Here is a 20,992-nt window from a genome sequence, read left to right on the forward strand (position 1 = left end):
TCTCAGAGGTGTAATATGGAGGCCTCGTCTCACGTCTCGAACAACTTTTATTATCATAGGTCCATACCTACCCCATTAACTCCATGGTTAACTCTGAAATCGCCCCTCGGAATATAGGTAATTATAACAAACTCTTCGTATTGTACAGGCACCGACCGATATCTATATAGAACATGATGTTACAACAAGTCAGGACGAAATATCTTTAATTAATACAAGACAATTTCGGATAAAATTAAATACTAATATTATTACAACATATTCAAACATTATAAGACTTACTAGCTAAAACTACTAGCCGTGTCGCGTCTACCGTGAGATTCGAAGACGGTTCTATAATGGGCATCGACGATAGTTCACCTTGCTCAAGTTCAAAGTTTTTCTTTTGATAGTTGTCTTGCTCTTGGAAACCAGCGTTACAGAAGCTATTATTAATGTTATCGAGATCTGTAATACACTGTTTATTATAAAAGTTTTCGCTCTGTATGTTGTTGGATATGCGTATGTCTGATATGTCTGTTTTTGGCGTGATACTATCTATGCTGCTGTAGATGTGTCTTCCATCTCCAATATTATGTTCATAATGTTGGGGCATTGAATTGAACCTATAGAGAGAAAATGTTAATTACGTGCTGAAATTATAGGTATTAAAATAATATACAAATACTGAGTAATTTAGGTAATAGAATTTTTCAAGTTGTGTTACCGCTCAGACCGCGTAGCCAAGATGCCAATCGCTTACGCTCCGTAGCGATCGAAACGCAACTGTCACTGTATCGCACTAATATGAAGAGTGATAGAGAGACATAAAGCTTTTCGTTGTCGAAGCGATAGCGATTGTAACCTTGGCTAGGCCGGCTGATTACTCATGTAAAATACTAACTGTTCTTTCTGCATGCAATAATCCTCTATATTTTGAGCTCTCATGCGACGAATGGCAGGCGTCTCTCGCCTGTAGGTGACCGTGTCACTCTGAACCGGCGAGATTATCGGCTCCTTCCCGTCTTGTTCCTGCTGTTCCTTTTTAGAACACTCGTTCGACCAATTGCTAAAACAAAGTACGTCGTAAAACTATATTTTTTTCTACTACGAAAAGGTGTCCCATAAGTAAAGTAGGTATGTAATTCCGTTTTATGTTGAAATAATGTACGTGTAAATTTAAATCAATAGTTCTTAACCGGTGTTCCACAGCCTCTGGATGCATCTGAAGTGGTGTGCGAATTTATAAATAATAGAACATCTCCTTATTGAGCTTCATCCACTTATTATTCGTGAGGTGTCCCTCCGTAAAATCGGATTAGCTCCCAAAAATCTTCTAGACTGTTTCTAATTAAAGTAGTATAGGTAGAAAAGGTACCTGTATTTTTCCCACGATATATTGTTGTTTTTCTTCAAAATATTCCGCTTTGGGGACCTTTGTGAATTGCGATTAGCTCTCCACCATAAAATGTCGCGTCCATCCAGGGGACATACTTCTTTAATCTGGAAAGTGAAATTAATTGAAAGACCTGGATTATTTTTAGCATCCCTTTTTAAGCATTTCCTTTTAGACTTCATAATGTTTGATGAAACTTAATCATTTACTATGTACCTACTTAGATAATCACTAATAGTTAGGTACCTACTTATACTAACGCTATTCACAATCTGAAGAGATACTTCTCTTACCTTCTTCTCTTCTCTTACCTATTGTAATACTTTATATCTATTAACCCGTCGAAATTAATTAAGTCTTATGAATTTCGCTTCAATGGTAATTACAATCTTATTAAGTGTTACACGTTTCAAAATATAATACATAATAAAAAGGGTAAACGTAGTCCCCATTACCTCACTAGATATTAACATTATAGACAATGTTTTTACGCAATGATGCCAATGATGTAGGTATATTAACTATAGTTTGGTAACACACACGAGAGACGTTTTTTTTTTCGATTAATTATTTATTATAGGAGCTAGAAGCTTATAAAAATTTGTAAGGAAATTGTTATTCGCTCCTAACTCTTATTATTCATTGCGTAAAAATACTTTTTACCATAATGTCAATATTCAGGGAGGAAACAGAGGACTACGTTTGTATGGAGTGGAGAAGCAGTCGTCCATTATTATCCTCTTAAGACAATTAATTAAAATTAATTAATTTAAAATTTAAGTCAGGCAACAAGGCCCATATTACAAATACCTTACAGACTAACATACATACCTATGTATTTTATAAACTTAAAACTAAACACTATTTATGCGAAAAAACGGCGTGGCTCCATTGAATCGGCTGCTCTTGTATCGGATTCGGCAGTTTGCCCCGGAACCTACGAAACACGACACCCTTCGGCCAGAAGACGGCGCACTCGATGGTGCCCTGCAGCGGTCGCGGCACGCGCACCACAAAAGAGTTGAAGTGCACGTAGTCTATATAGCAATGCAGTCTTAAAAAAGCAATGCTGTGGTGTAAATTTCAGCTCCTATGCATGTAAATATTGTGGCTGAACTCTGCACGGCACACGGCGCACTCCCGCACTCGGTGCACGGTGCACATACCCTCTCGCTTCGTTTCTCCAAAACATATACCGTCAACTGAGGTGAATAGGGACGGCTGGGGTGAATAGGGACAAAACTTAAAATGTGATTTACCTGACAATTTCTTAAAAAATACTAATACAAATTGTATCATTCGATTGAAAATAATAGTCGATTTTGTATGATACAATTGGTGTTGGGTAATTATTAAACCACATTTTAAGTTTTGTCCCTATTCACCTCAGCCCTATTCACCCCGGTTGACGGTAGTCATCGGCGTAGCTTGTGGGTATCGTGAGCTTACCTTATAAACAGCGACGCCTACAAGGCATATGCAGGCAATATTGACGAGTGTGAGACACAGCGACACCGAGCCGAGGATCGCCAGTTCAGTGGGCGGGTCGTTGCTATAGTAGAATGTGGTCACTACTCCGGTAAAGTTCTTGTCGTCGGCGAATATCAGGTGGACTAGCGCCATGGCCCATAACAATCCCTGGGAAGGATTTAATAACTATTAGTAACATTTTGGGTCTGCAAATGGTGTACCATACTATAAAAAACAACAACGGGTTGCACTCCGGGAGTGCCGGCAGAAGTGAAAACTCAACGACATTGTAACTCAAAATATTAATAACAGCGCCATCTAGTGCAAAATGTCTGCAGCACAATGTATAATTGAGGTTAACGCCATCTAGTGTTATTTCGTCGCATTAATTGAAACCCCTAAGTACATCACTGTGAGTACTACAGTTATATTAATACCAGTTTGAGGGAAACTCACTAGATGGCATTTAAATCAAAAAAGAAAAACACAATGACATTGTCCGTCACACGTGACGTCACGCAAGCGCCCTGCGCCGCCTAAACGAAACAGCAGGCTCAGGCATACATTTTCGCCGCGCGGTAGAAAGAGAGGGTTACGCCTTACGCTGTCTCGAGTTTAACATTTTTTCCCCACCTCAAAAAGTGCACAGCGCCGCTAAAGAAGTTTTCACTTGCAAAAATGCACCAAAAATATCATATCAGCTCAATAACAAAGTTATGTCTTACAGCGTTAACTGCAGGTGGCAGCAGAGACAGGGAGATCGCCACGCCGACCAGTGAAGCGGTGTATTCCCCGAGCACGGCAACTGCCACTCCAGCGCCGCTGGGTATCGCTACCAGCACGCCTACCCACAAAGAGCGGAGCTCACACCTGTATACAATAACAACATACCAACGTTTAAACATAAGTACTCTTAGATCTAATTGAATCTACAATTTCGTGCTCCATACCGTCTAGCATGAGATGCGTTCTTGCGCGCGAGTCCATCGCGCAAGATGTACTTATGGAGTCGCGAAAGAGAACGCTACTCATGCTAGCAGGTCAGGCTGTGTAGCCAACATGCCAATCGTTTACGCTCCGTAGCAAACAAAACGAACTGTCACTGTCACACAAATATGGAAGAGTGATAGAGAGATCTAACTACGCTACGCTACGTAGCGTTAACGATATTGTAACCATGGCTAGGCACCCAGGTCCATGGAATCGCGAACTGAGAAAGTTGTAGGGTGTACTGTGGGCGCGATAAGAATACCTACTCAGCCGGGCTAGCACATGATTGGCGCGACAGTATCTCGCCGCGAGATAGACTACCCGTCCCTCTTTAATTAATACAGTTAGAAAAATACGGGTAGTCTATCTCGCGGCGAGATACTATCGCGCCAATCATGTGCTTGGCCTACAGATCTCACGCATGAACTGTATTTTACCCCATGACGTGACTCTAGCGAAGTGATAGATTCTTTGTCATGCCCTGCGGGCTCAGCACGGTTCCATTTTTATCGACTATCACTATGCGCGTCCCTTTCGCACTTACATACTTGTTAGAACGTGACAGGCATGGTGACAAGGGATAAAAACGCGACCGTGCTAAGCCGCCTGTTCTGCGCAGCTATAGCATATGCCGGTTACCTACCAGCGAACAAATTTAATATGCAGGCGAGGTAGAGTGGAAGCTAATCTATAGCTTACCTATAGGTAGGTAAATATTTTTATAACGAGTGAAAAATAACGTGAATACGACCGTATTAAAAATTGTTTTATTGGTATTTGTTCCTGTACCTGTATTTTTTAATTTATTGCTGAACTAACTCGAAAACCGCGTCTTTAGATCTAAATTGAATTGACGACGTAATACAATACCTTTTATCCAATAATACTCGATCAAAAACAGGCGATACAGCCGCGACCTAAATTAGGATGAATTACACTCCACTGAACAAAGCATAATCCGTGTCTTTTGCAGAATATTTGATAATTTCCTTTGCGGATCCAAATGCTACCGCGTAAAAGGGATGTTTATTATACCTACTCACTGTCAAATAAAATCCTCCGTTTTCAGAGGAATTCTCATTACAGAGGAAAATATCATTATAAGTTTACTGAAATTAAAACTTGCTACCTATATTACTTTGCTTAGAGCAGACGCAAAAGTTTTGTATTATACCTAATACGTTTTATTTTTTCCACTAGGTATATGACGTTTTTAAAAAGTGCACGTTGGTCGGATCAGAGTTTGGTCTTAGTCAATATTTTTCTAAACTCAAAATTAAATCTATAACGCATAATAGATTTAATATAAGCGTGTGCTTAATATAATGTCCGTCATCTAACCGCCGCAGTCAATAATTTAGAGTTAAGTACAATATAATGGTTACCGTCGCACATTATTATACAATATCGGCGTATTCTATTATTATATCACATTACCTACAGATATCATACACTATCGGCGGAAAAAGAAGGTACACAAATAAATAGTTTTTGTATTACATGAAATTAATTTAATTTATTTTGCTAAGCTACACTACAAGCGCTGCAATTAGTCCGGCCACACATTGTCGTCTTTAAAAAAATCTAAAATTTTGAAAAATGTCGAAAATTTCACCCATAAAGAGACCCCACACTACTTTCGTTTGAGCGACGGCGTCTAATCAGCGCTATGGAAAATAGCGTCGCTGCCCAGTTGCGCCAACGTTGCGTCGAGCAGCAGCCATAGATTTAACTAGGGCATTGCTGCCTGACTAGTTTTACACGTACCTCGCCATCATCTCATCCGTAGGCCACTGGCCGACACCATAGCGTTCGTCCACGGCGCTGATGGTCAGGCCGAAGATGAAACCAACCACCAACGCAAGGAACAGCCCCAGCAGTTCATGTAGCACGCCCATCTGCTGCAGCGAGCGGTCTCGGACGGCCGTGCCCAGTGTGCCCGCTGTTATGGGACCCTGCAAAAGAAACACGGTTGAAAAATCCCACAAGAGAGCTTACGAACGCCTGCACTGATGTAGTTTTGAGAATGCTAGGTTTGATATTGTCATATTTTTAAGCTTAGCCATGAATCGAATAGACCATAATCGGAATCTTAGAATTTCGAGCAGGAATAGAGGAGTAGCTTTTATAAAAGAAACTGGTGGAAACCTCCAAATGATGACATACTTAATCTTTGAGTTACGATGGATGTTAAAACGGGCTACTTTGAAGCTACGGGTATGCAAAATTGGAGTCAAGGATGAGAAATTCCGCCATGAATACCATGACTCGCTAATCGCTAATGGTATTCAGTCCAGCATTAAAAAAATATTGTCATGTAACAAAGTGAATACTTACCATAAGTGGCGAAATCAGCATACTAGCGACTAGTACAACAGTGGAGTTCTCCGCTAGCCCAATGGCTGCTACGAAGGCAGCCACAAGCAGCAAGAACAGCCAATCAAAAGTCAGCGCGGCCTCCGCGCGTACGTCGTGAAGAACTTGGGCCAAGTTCGTGCGGGCGCGGACCGACGAGGAGAAACGGGTCCAGGCGGAAGCGTCGGCGCTACAATATTTCAATTAAGCATTTAAAACTTCTCCTTTTGAAACAAGGTCTATGGTTTTATGCTCTTTGTAAATATTGTATTGCCAGCAAACGGATTAATAACAAAAGAAAAAACCGGCCAAGTGCGAGTAGGACTCGCGCACGAAGTGCTAGTCGTAATATTTGACGTAAGCATCTTAAAGTTCGAATCGGACCGACAGAGATGTCTTGAACAATTGAGAGAACAGTATAAATAAGACAAGTAGGCCGATTCAGATTCGATTAATAACTTTTGACCTGGTTTTGATACAACCTCGACGAGGATCTCACGCACTTTCACTTCATTTCACTTCTTTCCACGTGCACCAGTTGGCATGAGCGATCTTCAAGGTCGTTTCAAAATAAGATCAAAACCGTAACAAGTTACCATATCTGAATCGGGCTCAAGATTCATACTTAATTAGGTACAAACACCCAAAAAAGCCAAAGCAATTGCAGAGGTTTAATATAGGGGTATAATCTGCAATGTTCTGCCGCCAGAGTGCAGCATGAAGCTAGCTAGTAAACCATAGAGTAACTTATACGTACTGTGCCGTGAACTATTTTTGAAAAGTTTTCACAGACAATAAAATATGACATTGATGCATCAAGGCGGTTTGTTAACAAGGGCCTCGGGAAACGCGAAAATCGAAATTTTGTTATCTGCGTCTGTATCGCTCGAATGTGCAAGAGTGATAGAGAGGTTACATAACGAAATTTCGATTTCCTTGTTTCGCGGTATACCCCCAGATTGTGATGGATAATAATATTCCCTAATACGGAAAGACAGACGGACATCTGTCCATGTTTGCATTAAGTGTCTGCACTCGCTTTGGCTTTTCTGGATGTATTAATATAAAAATACCTTCTAACTTCCTCACTGCCATTACGCGCCAGATCAGTATCGGCAGCTTTGAAATGGAGCGCGCAAGGAATCAAGCTCACGGAGGAGTGAAAACGGGAGCCGATGCCGAACTTGCTGAGCACTTGGAGGAGCTCTTCACACACGTCACTGGATTCCAGGGAAAATAGTACCTGAGGATTGAAAATATTGTATTCTTATACCACTATACTTTACCGATAGTTATTTAACAGAACGGGAACAATGAAACAATGCATCACTGAACATTACAGCTCTGTTAATGTCATCTTTAACCAAGCGCATCGTCTCGGGCTAGTCCAGTCGGTCTAGTCCAACATGAACTCCCATTTTGGAAATTAGTCTATCTCCATGTTAATCACCCAAGTGTGATAGAGAGAGAAAGGTGAACTTCGATTTTATTCCAGATTAAGAGTTAAAATTTCGTTATAGCATAGCCTCCTAAGCCATACAAATGAAAATCCATAATTTGCCACTGAAATTTAAGGAATAGAATTAAGGGAATAGAGTTGATTTTGGTTTTGTTTGAAAATTGAACGAAACATAACAAATGCGACTCTGTTCCAATTGAATATGTTTTTTTCATCGAACTGAATTAGTACTATAGGTACTTAGTATAGGTAGGACCTTGGGCCTTAAGAGGATAGGTAGGTACAACACAACACTAATGCGATCAGCACTAGGAGCGGCGAGCCACATATAAAACCGAGTCTGGGTTTGAACCCTGGCTTTTTTGATGCAATGAGTTTCTTAGAACTTTTATTAAGTTAAGTACAATATGATATTTTCAAGAACACTGCAACGAAGATACACGTCGTGAGAAAACACAAGTAATCACTGGGTTTAAGAGAGAGAATGCAGTAGTGGCTTTCATATTTATCTATCTTTTAATAAAAAGTAAGAACGTGTCAGAGACAAATTGCGATTGCGATGAGAAAACATCTTCGCTAAAATTATTAGTCCTTTCCTTTGAAGTGTTTTCAATGTTTTCATCACATTTTTCATTATAGTAAAATGTGCGTAATTTGCTTCCCAGTCTCCCCACTGAGTATTGTGCTCCAACAGTCTTTATAAACAAAAATTACATCACAATCGACCGGCCGACCGACCGGTCTGGCCTAGTGGGTAGTGACCCTGCCTATGAAGCCGATGGTCCCGGGTTCGAATCCTGGTAAGGGCATTTATTTGTATGATGATACAGATATTTGTTCCTGAGTCATGATTGTTTTCTATGTATTTAAGTATTTATATATTATATATATCGTTATCTGAGTACCCACAACACAAGCCTTCTTGAGCTTACCGTGGGGCTTAGTCAATTTGTGTAAGAATGTCCCTATAATATTTATTATTTATTTATTTAACCTTATTTAAGTGTTACAACATGCAGTGATGGTCTACTTTAAATCAGCAAATACCGTAAAATGGGGTGAGTAGAGATTACGAGGGCAGTTGGGTTATGAATGGGGCGAGGAGGGATGACAGAGGGGTGAGTTGGTTTTTACAGGCTACTGCTACGTAAATTATATATTCTAATAACAAATCAAGCTATTATTATAATGTTCATAATCCCAAAGTGTCGATCCAACAAATTTCAAAACTCACCTTAGTAGGAAATCCCTCCTCGCCCCAACTACGGGGTGAGCTGGGATTACCTACTATTTCTTGTTTATCTCTAAAGTTATGAAACAGAACTACACAAAATCATAAAAAAAAAACTAAAATTCACACGACTGGAACATTTATTTTATCGAGTTAGAAAGTTTTATCGAGGCTTGAATGTCAGTTTTGTCCCTACTCACCCCATTTTACGGTATATTATATACCTAACACAATAAATTAATTTTAGAATTTAAATTTCATTTCAAATTTAGGAGCATAATAAGCACATTTTACGATAGCAACCCCGGCGTGTGGTCATTGGGTCTTTTTTCTTATCAGACAGATTATTTTGCCTCGACTACAGTCAGCAATGATAATAACAGCTTCATCCATTGTTATAACAAGAAAGTAGTAAACGGCGCGGAATGGCCGGCAATCGTTCAAGACCACCGGGCCTTTATGACGCGATTTAAATGTTGGGCACGTGCTATATTGCTTTGGCGAGAGAAGGATAAGAACTAGTTTAATAGACACTACGGCATGGGATTCGTTTGTTTGTTTCTGACATTTCGTTTGTTTTCTTACTATTGCACTTATTATGCGCACAATATAGGGCCTACTAAAAATCGAAAATTGTCAGAGTTAGACCAAGAAAAGTCTGCAAAGATTTTGATAGCCCACTCAGTACAAGTGTTATTTTAAACGTCAAACTTCTATGAAATGATGACGTATAAATAACACTTGCAGTGCGTGGGCTATCAAAATCGCTGCAGACTTTTATTGGTCTAACTCTATCTGGTTCTCTATCGTTCGCATATGCAAGAGCGGTAGAGAGGCAGATAATAATTTTAGATTTTTAGATATTGGCGGTAGTCTTTCAGTAACAAATCTTAAAACGAGCCTCTCACCGAACAGTCGATGTTTTCGTGAGTCCAATTCAGATTATACATTTGTTATGGTTTTCAACTGGTTTTGATTAGACCTTGATAATAGTCTTGGTGATTGGCGCGCATCTCACAATAGCTTCTCACGTAGCAATCTACTTAATTTGACTTTAGACGTACCAAACTTTAAACGAGCAATTCTTGTATAGGTATATATTTATTTATATATTTCTGGGATCACGGAAACGGCTCTAACAGTTTCGATGAAATTTGCTATATGGGGGTTTTCGGGGGCGAAAAATCGATCTAGCTAGGCCTTATCTCTGGGAAAACGCGCATTTTTGAGTTTTTATATGTTTTCCGAGCAAAGCTCGGTCTCCCAGATATTCCATTATTATGTATTAAAACCAGTGCTTACCTGCCAGTACTTATCTCCTCTAGTAGATGTCCATGTTGCGTTATCAATTCCAAGTTGTGTAATAACCTCGGACAGAATCTGCGAAAATTGGTATATAATTTAAAATTTGCAACATTGTTTAATGATAGTGCTGGCATAAAGCAACACCTCTGTCAGTTAGATTTACTTTAAAAGTTAGTATTAATTTGATAAATCTCAATTTGCTTAATTTAGCGGTGTATATCTGAAACTCGATGTTATATGATGAAGAAGAATCTTTAATTTCCCAAGGATTTAAATTTGCCATCTAAAAATAAACCTTGAAATTTGAAATTAAAGTGTGAGTCTCTTTGGTCACCTAGTCTACCCTAGTCGCATCTGCCGGAAAGCGAAGGGTCAAAACATAAAAAAATCAGGCAACTATATTACATAATAGGTACATTAACATTACATAATGTAATAAAACACCTGGAAACCGTCAGGTGGTAACGCAACACACAGGTATCGATTGCAGTCGATTGTCGAGCCTAATTGGGGCGAGGCATGACTAAAACGAGGCTAAAGCGGAAGGCGCCACGCTTGCCGGCAACTCCAGACATTCAAGTGTTTGTATTGACGTTTCGCAAATTGGTGAAGTTTAAGCAACTAAGGGTATGTTGCACCAAATAGCGTCACCGTTGAAGTATCCGCAAAATTTTATAGTTCACTGACGTTGATGACTCGGCTTATTGTGGTTGGTGCAACTGGCCCTTACGGATGGTTGTACAAACAACAACAGTGTCCATCGGTGGACCTTATGCCTTTTGTAATAAGGTTTACGAACTGTCAGTTAACAGTGTCGGCGATGGTACCAAACCGTCTGTTATTATAATCTTATTATAGTAATGTTCTCTACAGGCGTCACCGATACATTGGAGGTGCAACAAATTTAACCGATCGATAAAATGCCACTATGCATCATAAATCACATTTTTGAAGTGAAAACTTCTTTAGCGGCGCTGTGCACTTTTTGAGGTGGGGAAAAAATGTTAAACTCGAGACAGCGTAAGGCGTAAGGCGTAACCCTTTCTTTCTACCGCGCGGCAAAAATGGATGCCTGAGCCTGCTGTTTCGTTTTATTCACCAAACAACTTTAGTCATAACGTAAGCAATAATGCTCAATGTTCTAATCTTGTACGGGCTGAAATACCTACGAGGAACTCACAGTTACAGTCTAACTTTATATCACTCCAATATAATTCAATAAAGCTACATCTTGATGAAATCGCTATTAAATGTGAACTCTAGTACTGGTGAATAAAACTCAAAATATCATGACCAAATATATTTAGATGCGAGATCTGCAAGGTAACTTTACAATTTCTATTCGAATTTTAAACAATTAACGCTACAAATTTAAGCTCACTGGCCAGCAATATCGGAACTAAAGTTTTTCAATAGAAAGCAGGATCGGTCAATTATACATAGTGCTGCAGACATTTTAGTAGTAGTAGTAGTAAACACTTTATTGCACAAAACAAATACATAACACAGAGAGAATACAGTAAATGTGTACAAAGGCGAACTTATCCCGTTAAGGGATCTCTTCCAGCTAACCTTTAAGTAACTGAGACATACATATGAAATGGTAGTCAAACTAAGATAAAATCGTCGGGTGACAAGCAAAAGTCACTAACTAACACCATTGAAATTTATTGGACAATAAACCGTGTTACAAGTGTAATAAAGTGCATTGTTACTTAAATTTTTTGATAGTACTTAGTGACTTTTGCTTGTCACCTGACGAAATGTACATGACGGCGAGACTTAAAAAAACCGGGCAAGTGCGAGTCGGACTCGCGCACGAAGGGTTCCGTACCATAATGAAAAAAAAAACTGAAAAATATTGCAAAAAAAAACGGTCACCCATCCAAGTACTGACCACGCCCGACGTTGCTTAACTTTGGTCAAAAATCACGTTTGTTGTATGGGAGCCCCATTTAAATCATTATTTTATTCTGTTTTTAGTATTTGTTGTTATAGCGGCAACAGAAATACATCATCTGTGAAAATTTCAACTAGCTATCACGGTTCGTGAGATACAGCCTGGTGACAGACAGACGGACGGACGGACGGACAGCGAAGTCTTAGTAATAGGGTCCCGTTTTACCTTTTGGGTACGGAACCCTAAAAAGAAGTAGCTAACCCTAGAAACATAACTAAATACGATGCGATGCATTAGGTGCAAAGGCATATACATATATAGGTATAGGAAACAATTATATGTCCATAATTAATACATGGACCCGGGTATGTCCTTAAACTACGTCCAAGACCACCGGTGGACGGGCAGCAGCGTCCCTCAAATTCGGTGTACTCGACTGCGATCGCCAACCCGCCTGCCAAGCGTGGCGATTATGGCATTCACCCCCCATCATGATGAGCACAATAGAACCACGGCCCCGAGGTTCCGGCGACCCCCGGTGCTCTGGCTATGGTAGCGGTCAGGGCATTAGCGGGGTCAGGGGTGCTAAGAATCTCCGGCAAAGATCCGGCTACCCGCCCCGACGACGACTGGCCCTGGTAACACACAACATACGCACTATGAGGACTGACGAAAAGATCTGCGAGCTGGAAGAGGAACTGAGCAGGTTACACTGGGACATTGTAGGGTTATGCGAAGTCCGTAGAGAGGGGGAGGACACGACAACCCTGAAGTCTGGTAACTTGCTCTACCACCGGGAGGGCGACCAACAGTCCCAAGGTGGTGTCGGGTTTCTCGTTCACAAGTCCCTCGTAAACAACATAATAACCATCGACAGTGTGTCGAGCAGGGTGGTATACCTAATACTCAGAATATCCAAAAGATATTCGCTGAAGGTCATTCAGGTATACGCACCGACCTCGTCGCACTCCGATGATGAAGTAGAAGCTATGTATGAGGACGTAAGTAGGGCCATACATACTTCTAAAACCTACTTTACTGTTGTTATGGGGGACTTCAACGCAAAGTTGGGCAAGAGAAGCGGGGATGAGTTGAGAGTGGGGCAATTTGGGTATGGGCAACGGAACCCTAGGGGTCAGAGGCTGGCCGACTTTCTGGAGAGAGAGGAACTCTTCATGATGAACTCTTTCTTCCAGAAGCCGCCTCACAGGAAATGGACCTGGATGAGTCCTGACGGTTCCACGAGAAACGAGATAGACTTCATCATGACCGACAAGAAACGGATATTCAGTGATGTCTCTGTGATCAACAGGGTAAAGACCGGTAGTGATCACCGAATCGTAAGAGGCACACTGAATATCAATATTAAACTTGAAAGGTCCAGCCTGATGAAGTCTACGCTCCGACCTACTCGAGCCTATGTTCAAAACCCCGAAAGCTTTCAACTCGAGCTCTCTAACCGCTTTGCTTGCCTAGAGAACTTGGCTTCAGTGGACGAAATCAACGACGGGCTAGTGGAAACTGTCCACACAGTAGGGTCTAAGTTTTTTAGATCCCGCCGTAAAGATAGACCTCAGAAATTGACCGAGCAAACCTTAAACCTCATGGCTGAACGACGCTCGCTACAGTTGCAGTCTCCCGATGACGCGGAGTCATATAGGCAGCTCAATAGACGTATATCTAAGTCCTTGCGACATGATCTGCGTCTCTTTAATACTAACCGTATTAAAGAGACTATTGAGCGAAACCAAGGCTCCAAAGTGTTCGCAAAGGACAAGTCTATTGGGCAAAGCCAGCTGACAAAGCTGAAACGGGAAGATGGCAGCATAGCGTCGAGCAAAGCGGAGGTTTTAGGTGAGATCGAGAGGTTCTATGGACAGTTATACACTTCGATCGCAAAGCCCGTTGACAGCTTGGTAGGAGATCCAAGAGCCAAGCTGTCCCGACATTATACCGAAGATATCCCGGACATCAGTCTGTACGAGATTAGGATGGCCCTGAAGCAGCTTAAGAACAACAAGGCGCCGGGCAAAGACGGAATCACTTCAGAGCTTCTGAGAGCGGGTGGAACACCGGTACTTAAAGTCCTCCAGAAGCTCTTTAATTCCGTCTTGTCCGAGGGCATAACGCCTGAAACATGGAATAGAGGCGAGGTGGTGCTGTTCTTCAAAAAAGGTGATAACAACCTATTGAAGAACTACAGACCCATCACGCTTCTGAGCCATGTCTATAAGCTGTTTTCAAGGGTCATCACGAACCGTCTCGAACACAGACTTGATGACTTCCAGCCTCCCGAACAAGCCGGTTTCCGAAAAGGCTATAGTACCATAGACCACATCCATACGCTGCGGCAAGTTATACAGAAGACCGAAGAGTATAACTTGCCATTATGCTTAGCGTTTGTGGACTATGAGAAAGCCTTCGATTCGGTGGAAACATGGGCGGTGCTTGAGTCTCTTCAGCGATGCCATATTGACTATCGGTACATCGAAGTGTTGAAGTGTTTGTATAGTAACGCCACCATGTCGGTCCGAGTACAGGAGCAGAGCACGAGGGCGATTCCATTGCGAAGAGGCGTAAGGCAGGGAGACGTTATCTCTCCGAAACTGTTTACTGCCGTAATGGAAGACGCCTTCAAGCTCCTGGAATGGGAAGGACTTGGCATCAACATCAACGGCGAATACATCACTCACCTTCGGTTTGCCGACGATATCGTAGTCATGGCAAAGTCGATGGAGGAACTCAGCATGATGCTCGATGACCTCAACCGAGTTTCACAACGGGTGGGCTTGAAAATGAACATGGACAAGACGAAACTTATGTCAAATGCCAATGTTGTGCCCATCCCAGTCTCTGTTGGGAACTCGGTACTCGAAGTTGTTGACTCGTACATCTACCTAGGACAAGTAGTCCAATTAGGTAGGTCCAACTTCGAGAAAGAGGTCAACCGCCGAATCCAACTCGGTTGGGCAGCGTTCGGGAAACTACGTAATGTCTTTTCGTCCGACATACCTCAGTGCCTCAAGACGAAAGTCTTTAATCAATGTGTGTTACCAGTGATGACTTACGGCTCCGAAACGTGGTCTTTCACTATCGGCCTCATCTCAAAACTTAAAGTCGCTCAACGAGCTATGGAGAGGGCTATGCTCGGAGTTTCTCTACGTGATCGAATCAGAAATGAGGAGATCCGTAGACGAACTAAAGTCACCGACATAGCCCACCGGATTAGCAAGCTGAAGTGGCAATGGGCAGGCCACATTGCACGCAGAGAAGATGGCCGATGGGGTCGAAAAGTGCTCGAGTGGAGACCACGGACTAGCAAGCGCAGCGTAGGACGTCCACCCACAAGATGGACAGACGATCTTGTTAAGGTCGCCGGAAGACGCTGGATGCGGGTCGCTTCCAACCGGCACGTATGGAGGTCCAAGGGGGAGGCCTATGTTCAGCAGTGGACGTCTTATGGCTGAGATGATGATGATGATGAATTAATACATACTATATTAATACCTTATATTAATACATTTTGGACTAGTCGTTGAGTTTTCACTTCTTTCGGCACTCCCGGAGTGAAACCCGTTGTTTTTTAGGGATCCGTACCTCAAAAGGAAAAAACGGAACCCTTATAGGATCACTCGTGCGTCTGTCTGTCTGTCCGTCTGTCACAGCCTAGTTTCTCGGAAACTACTGGACCAGTTAAGTTGAAATTTGGTACACATATGTACATACATTAGTGACCCAAAGATGCACATGTTTTTTTTTTATAATTTTAAAATACATAGGTTCGAAGTTATTTAAGAAAATAACCAAAAAATTACCATTCCCCCCCTTTATCTCCGAAACTACTGGGTCTAAAATTTTGAAAAAAATACACATAATAGTTCTTTACCTGTAGATGACAGGAAAACCTATTAGAAATGTGCAGTTAAGCTTGAGTCGGACTTATGTACGGAACCCTAGAAACGCGAGTCCGACTCGCACTTGGCCGGTTTTTTTATTGTAGGGGGACGTTGCATGGTTCTCTGCTAAGTTTTGTAAATCATAATATTGTATTCAATTACCGCGATAGTTACTCATGAAATAAAACTACGGGAACGCATTATATCGCCTATAATGAATTTAAAATACATCCCGACTGATCCCGACGTTTCAAAGTTTTCAAACCCCTTACAGCAGAACTATAGTGTCACAGTCTATGTCTTGTCTTGCGTGCTCTTTTATTAGATGAACTACTGAATCCCAAGCTGATCTTAGCCAAATTTTAAAAGGGAGGATGGCTTTTCTCTACCACCAGCCCTTTAAAACGTCAGTGAACACTGAGAGCGTTAGAGTTAGACCAAACTTGCGCAAGTGATATTTAATCATCACAATTTCATAGAAGAGTTTGGGCTTTCAATATCGCTGCCAACTTAATAGCTTGGTCTAACTAAATTTACCCCTGTTGCCCACAAAACAGTTTTCACCCTACTATTCGAAGACTGCTAGCCCATTTTGTGACTTTTGAGAATTTTGAGGGTTTTTTTTCCATTACGTAGGAGACGCCTGCAATTTCAGAAATGTTTTTTGTGTTGCATTATTATTGTGCGTAGCGGATATATATTTTTTTATTTTATTTATACGTTATCTATCGCAGCCGCCGCTTGACCGCTGACGAATGGGTCATCCCTGTTGGCCCAATTCGAACAATTAATGCTTATAAGATAGCCATTCATTCATTCTTTTAAAATTAAATGACTTCAGTTCAGTGGGACTATTTTTAATTGTTAATTACTCCGAGATTTCGCCAATGTCAAGGTATTTAAAAGCTTTAAATACGACTTATGGCGGTCAGCAAAATATAATCAGCGCGTGTCGATAACTTAGTATATTTAGGTTGGAGCACGCGCTGAGCAAGCTAAGATAATGTCTGTATCGCCGCAGATTAGAGATGTGATGTCAAGATAGCATGATTTATAAAACGCTTATTTAAGTCTACCAGTCAACGGTGTCTTTTATTCACTCAACCATGTTCCTCTAAACGACTAAAATTGTACTAATACAGTGTAGGGTGATTTTATTAGCTCTTGTAAAGCGATAGCTGGACATTACAAGTGCTGACCTAGTCTAGCACGTGAACTCCTTATAAGATGCCACAGCGATACGATACCGATCTGTCAGTGTCAAAAGTGACATTTTCGGTTAGAGAAATGCCACTTTTGACTTTGAAAACTGAGTGTCAAGAGTGACATTTTTGGTTGAAGAAAACCCACTTTTGACACTGACAGATCGGTATCGCATCGCTGTGACATCATATAAGCATTGTTCGAATTGGGCCATTAGTCACCATACTGATTGTTGCAGTTTACCGCGCATTACTTATTTATATTCAAAAGCTCACTGTGATTTATTTGTGCTTATTAATGCTACGTGCTTATTATTTGCGATCGGTGGTGTATGCAGTTGTTCGCCGTCTCTGAACGTTAGGTACTGTGAGATGATTTGTGCATATTATAAAATAACCTCATAGGAGCACTGTTATATTCATAACAGAACTACCCAGGTATGCTCTACGCTTATTATTAACTTTTGTTGAAAAAAAACTACTGATGACGTTTTTAACGCATTCAAATCCAATGCTAACCTATTTAGCTCAAAGACTACAAAAGTAAAGATATGCCCCTTTTCTCTTACAAAATATTGTCATCACTACTTTGTTTTTATTAACCCCCGACGCAAAAGGAGGGGTGTAATGTTATACCAACGTTTGACCGTTTTATACGATTGCAATCGAGTACCTACGAAGGGGATCCGAATTCCAATACGTACGTAATTGGTCTCTTTATAGTAGGTACGAAAAGTACGTAGGTGGTTATTTCACATATCCTAAAAATAGAATGGGCCTCAAGAAAAACTCACCAGCTCAAGAGGCGCGTCCCAGTGAAAAGCAGTTAGCACGTCCGTGATGCAGAGAGGCCGTGAAATCCGCAGCTTCCTTTTCTTCATCCGTATCGCCTGCTTCACTCTCCAAGACTTCCTATCGAACTGGCTCCCCACATCCCACTTGTAACTCTCATTCAACATATTATCACTTTTAGACTTCACTAACCCGTAATCACTACTACCGTTCACACATTCCATCGACTTACAGTTCTGCAACCCATTCTCCCCGTATGTATACGATTCGAACGCTAAGTTTCCAAATTTTTTGTTTTTCTTCAGTTCGCGGATTATTTTTGACGTGTCCTCGTATTTTTCTTTTTCCATTAAGAGTTTTGAGGATTTAACTTTCTCTCTTAAGTCTTCTTCGTGTTCTTTACATGGTATGTTTACGATAAAAAGCACCCCCGCCATTGGAACAAAAACAAAACACTTTTTGTTAGTAAATAATCAATCTAATTATGTAGTTGTCAAGAGTTGTCACTTAGAATATTTTTCCAAACTAAAGCCACTCCGAACTGCTGTGCTGTTCTTGTGAGTTGTCTTAACGAACTGTCTAAAATGGACGTGACATAAAGCATTGTCTTTTATTATAGTTATAGCATTACGTTACGAAACGTCACGCTTAACTGCGACAGCGACAGGGAAAAGTACTTAACAATTGGAATTGTTCAGGATGTTAACTAATAAAAATTAAATGTGTAACATATTAAAATTTAACTAAGCAAATTGTCTTGGCCGTGGCAAACAAATATGGACCGCGTAGGTAGGTAAAATTTGTTTAAAAAACAGTACTTTTCTCGTAGCTCTTTGGGTTGTAGGTATAATGTGCTAAAAATTAGGCACTTTGGCCGCGTTGAAATTGGCTAAAGTTTGAACCCTATTTTCACCTCTTTAGGGGTAAAAAAAAAAGTGCTGTCTTATTCGAGCTCGAAATAAATGTTGTAAGTAGGTATTATATAAAACATGTTCATTTTCAATATAAACAAAACGAAGTCACTGCCAACCAATTTTGCAGGAAATGGGCGAAGTGATTTTTCTTTAATTACTACTTTTAACTGCAGTGCGTTTAACTGTACGTATTTAAACAAATGTAGACAGTGTCTAGAACCATACCTACATGTTACAAATACACACGTGTGTGTATAAGCGTCGTAAAAATTATATGCAATGCATATATAAGTATACGAGTAAGTAGCTGCATGTAGTGTAGGTATTATAGAGGTAATTGTGTACATCAAAGTTAACCGCTTACGCTAAAGATTATTGTTGAATTTTGACATTGAGTTACCGATGCTATAAAGTTAAGCCCATTTTGTAAACGAGTAATGGTTTCAAATATTTTTATTAACTTGGGTGGTTGAACTAGCCACTGAAAGCCTCGTTGTGATTCAATTAAGTTCGCGTGGTCATCAATTATCTAGTTCAGTGTCATTCCCATCAAAACAGCTTCGTAAGTCGTGGCACCGCTAATTTTGCCGGTGTGGTCGGGTAACGAATGGTGTGCTCGAATCGGTCCGCGCAGCCGTGAAGGGCGGGCGGGCGAGGGCGGCGGGCTCGAGCCAGTCGCGGGCGGGCAGGCACCCGCGCGGACCGACGCGCCGCACTCGCGATCGATACGCGCCTAACCTTACACCACCAAAACCATCACCAAACATAAACGTCAACCTGTGAAAACGTGAACTTACAACACTACTTAAAACGGTAGGACGCCATTCGCGATGCTGAAAAGCATAGCCATCTGTCAACCCCATCGTCAACTCATCATCCTCAAAGACATATGATCGCCAATAGCAATTACAGCAGTCCCTTGAGCTATTCTTGGGCACAAACAAAACAACCTGGCGGTGCGCGTGCGTTTTATGTAGCATTGTGTTTATTCGCTAGCGTTACGTAAAAGAGCGCCAGGAGATTCAAAATCGATAAGCGATTTGTTTGAGCCAAATTTTGTTTTGATCGAATGACAATTTGATAGACAAGTTCAATAATTTGATTGTATTGTCGTTGTGGAAAGCTACGGAGGCCACGTTGACAGACAGTGACAAATTAGCTAAATGTCAGTTGCCATCGGTTTCTGATGGAATCTTAACTTGATTGTTATGCTAATCGATAAGCAAATACTACATTAATTAGTAATCGTAGCAGGAGGCGGTCCCTATTATATAACGGCGAGGTATCCCCGTGACGTAAGTGTTATGTAGACGTTCACGACTCAAGCAAAGAACAAGTTTGCAAAGTACCTACAGTAGGTACCTATAGTTTAAGTAAGAATTAATAGTTTGACAATTTTAAATTGTGTAATAAATTAAGACAGTTATGTCGATGTAGCTTCTTCTGAACCTTCATTAACTCAAGCAAGCATAATTTTCTTTAAGCGACATAAAGGATGACTCACGCTAGACCGGGCCGTGCCCGGGCCGAGGCGTCCGACATGTAATTTTCTATGACGGCCGATCGGTGATCACGTGGTGCTTTCGCGCCGGAAGCTCCGGCCCGGCCCCGGCCCGGTCTAGCTTGAGTCATCCATAACTTCGCGTTGTTGCTTAAAATAGTTTTGAAATACTTGGCTAGGGCGTCTTCGCAAATTGCTTACAGTTAAAAAAAATAGAAAATCTTTTTTCAACTTGACTAAGCAGGCATTCAAGGTTAAAGTAAGATATAATTCATTTTAGGTAATTGTATTGTGTTTGAACCCACAAACGCACAAAAATCATATCAAACTCGTGTTATGTAAACATCTCATCCATGCAGATGCAATGAGCATTAATGAATTTTATAATAAAAGCAAATAGTTTTTAGTTTTTATTTTGGATGGAAGCTAAAAGTCTAAGGGCCACTTGCACCATCCCAAACCCGGGTTAAGCGGTTAAACCGTTAACCCAGAGTCATATGGTACTTGTAACCATGGCAACTCCAGGTTTAACCGGTTAACCCCGGGTTAGTGGAATGGTGCAAGTGCCTTACAGTAAGAAAATCGATACCGTCTGCTATTCC

General features: G+C 41.1%; 1 protein-coding gene across 2 annotated transcripts; it reads right to left on the bottom strand.

The window, feature by feature from the left end:
* Positions 1-222: 222 nt before the first annotated feature.
* Positions 223-18,628, bottom strand: LOC134795517 (uncharacterized). Of its 2 annotated transcripts, XM_063767397.1 has the most exons (10): positions 17,978-18,628; positions 10,183-10,260; positions 7,264-7,433; positions 6,173-6,380; positions 5,603-5,790; positions 3,571-3,715; positions 2,825-3,013; positions 1,358-1,482; positions 884-1,048; positions 223-605 (listed from the first exon to the last, which is right to left on the bottom strand). In XM_063767397.1, the coding sequence occupies exons 1-10, from the start codon at positions 18,410-18,412 to the stop codon at positions 263-265; spliced, it is 2,046 nt and encodes a 681-aa protein (XP_063623467.1). In that variant the 5' UTR covers positions 18,413-18,628; the 3' UTR covers positions 223-262. The 2 variants fall into 2 exon arrangements, with proteins under 2 accessions (XP_063623467.1, XP_063623468.1); XM_063767398.1 differs by lacking the exon at positions 2,825-3,013.
* Between the last annotated feature and the right edge of the window lie 2,364 nt (positions 18,629-20,992).

Source organism: Cydia splendana, chromosome 12 (assembly GCF_910591565.1).
Source record: "Cydia splendana chromosome 12, ilCydSple1.2, whole genome shotgun sequence".
NCBI lineage: Eukaryota > Metazoa > Arthropoda > Insecta > Lepidoptera > Tortricidae > Cydia > Cydia splendana.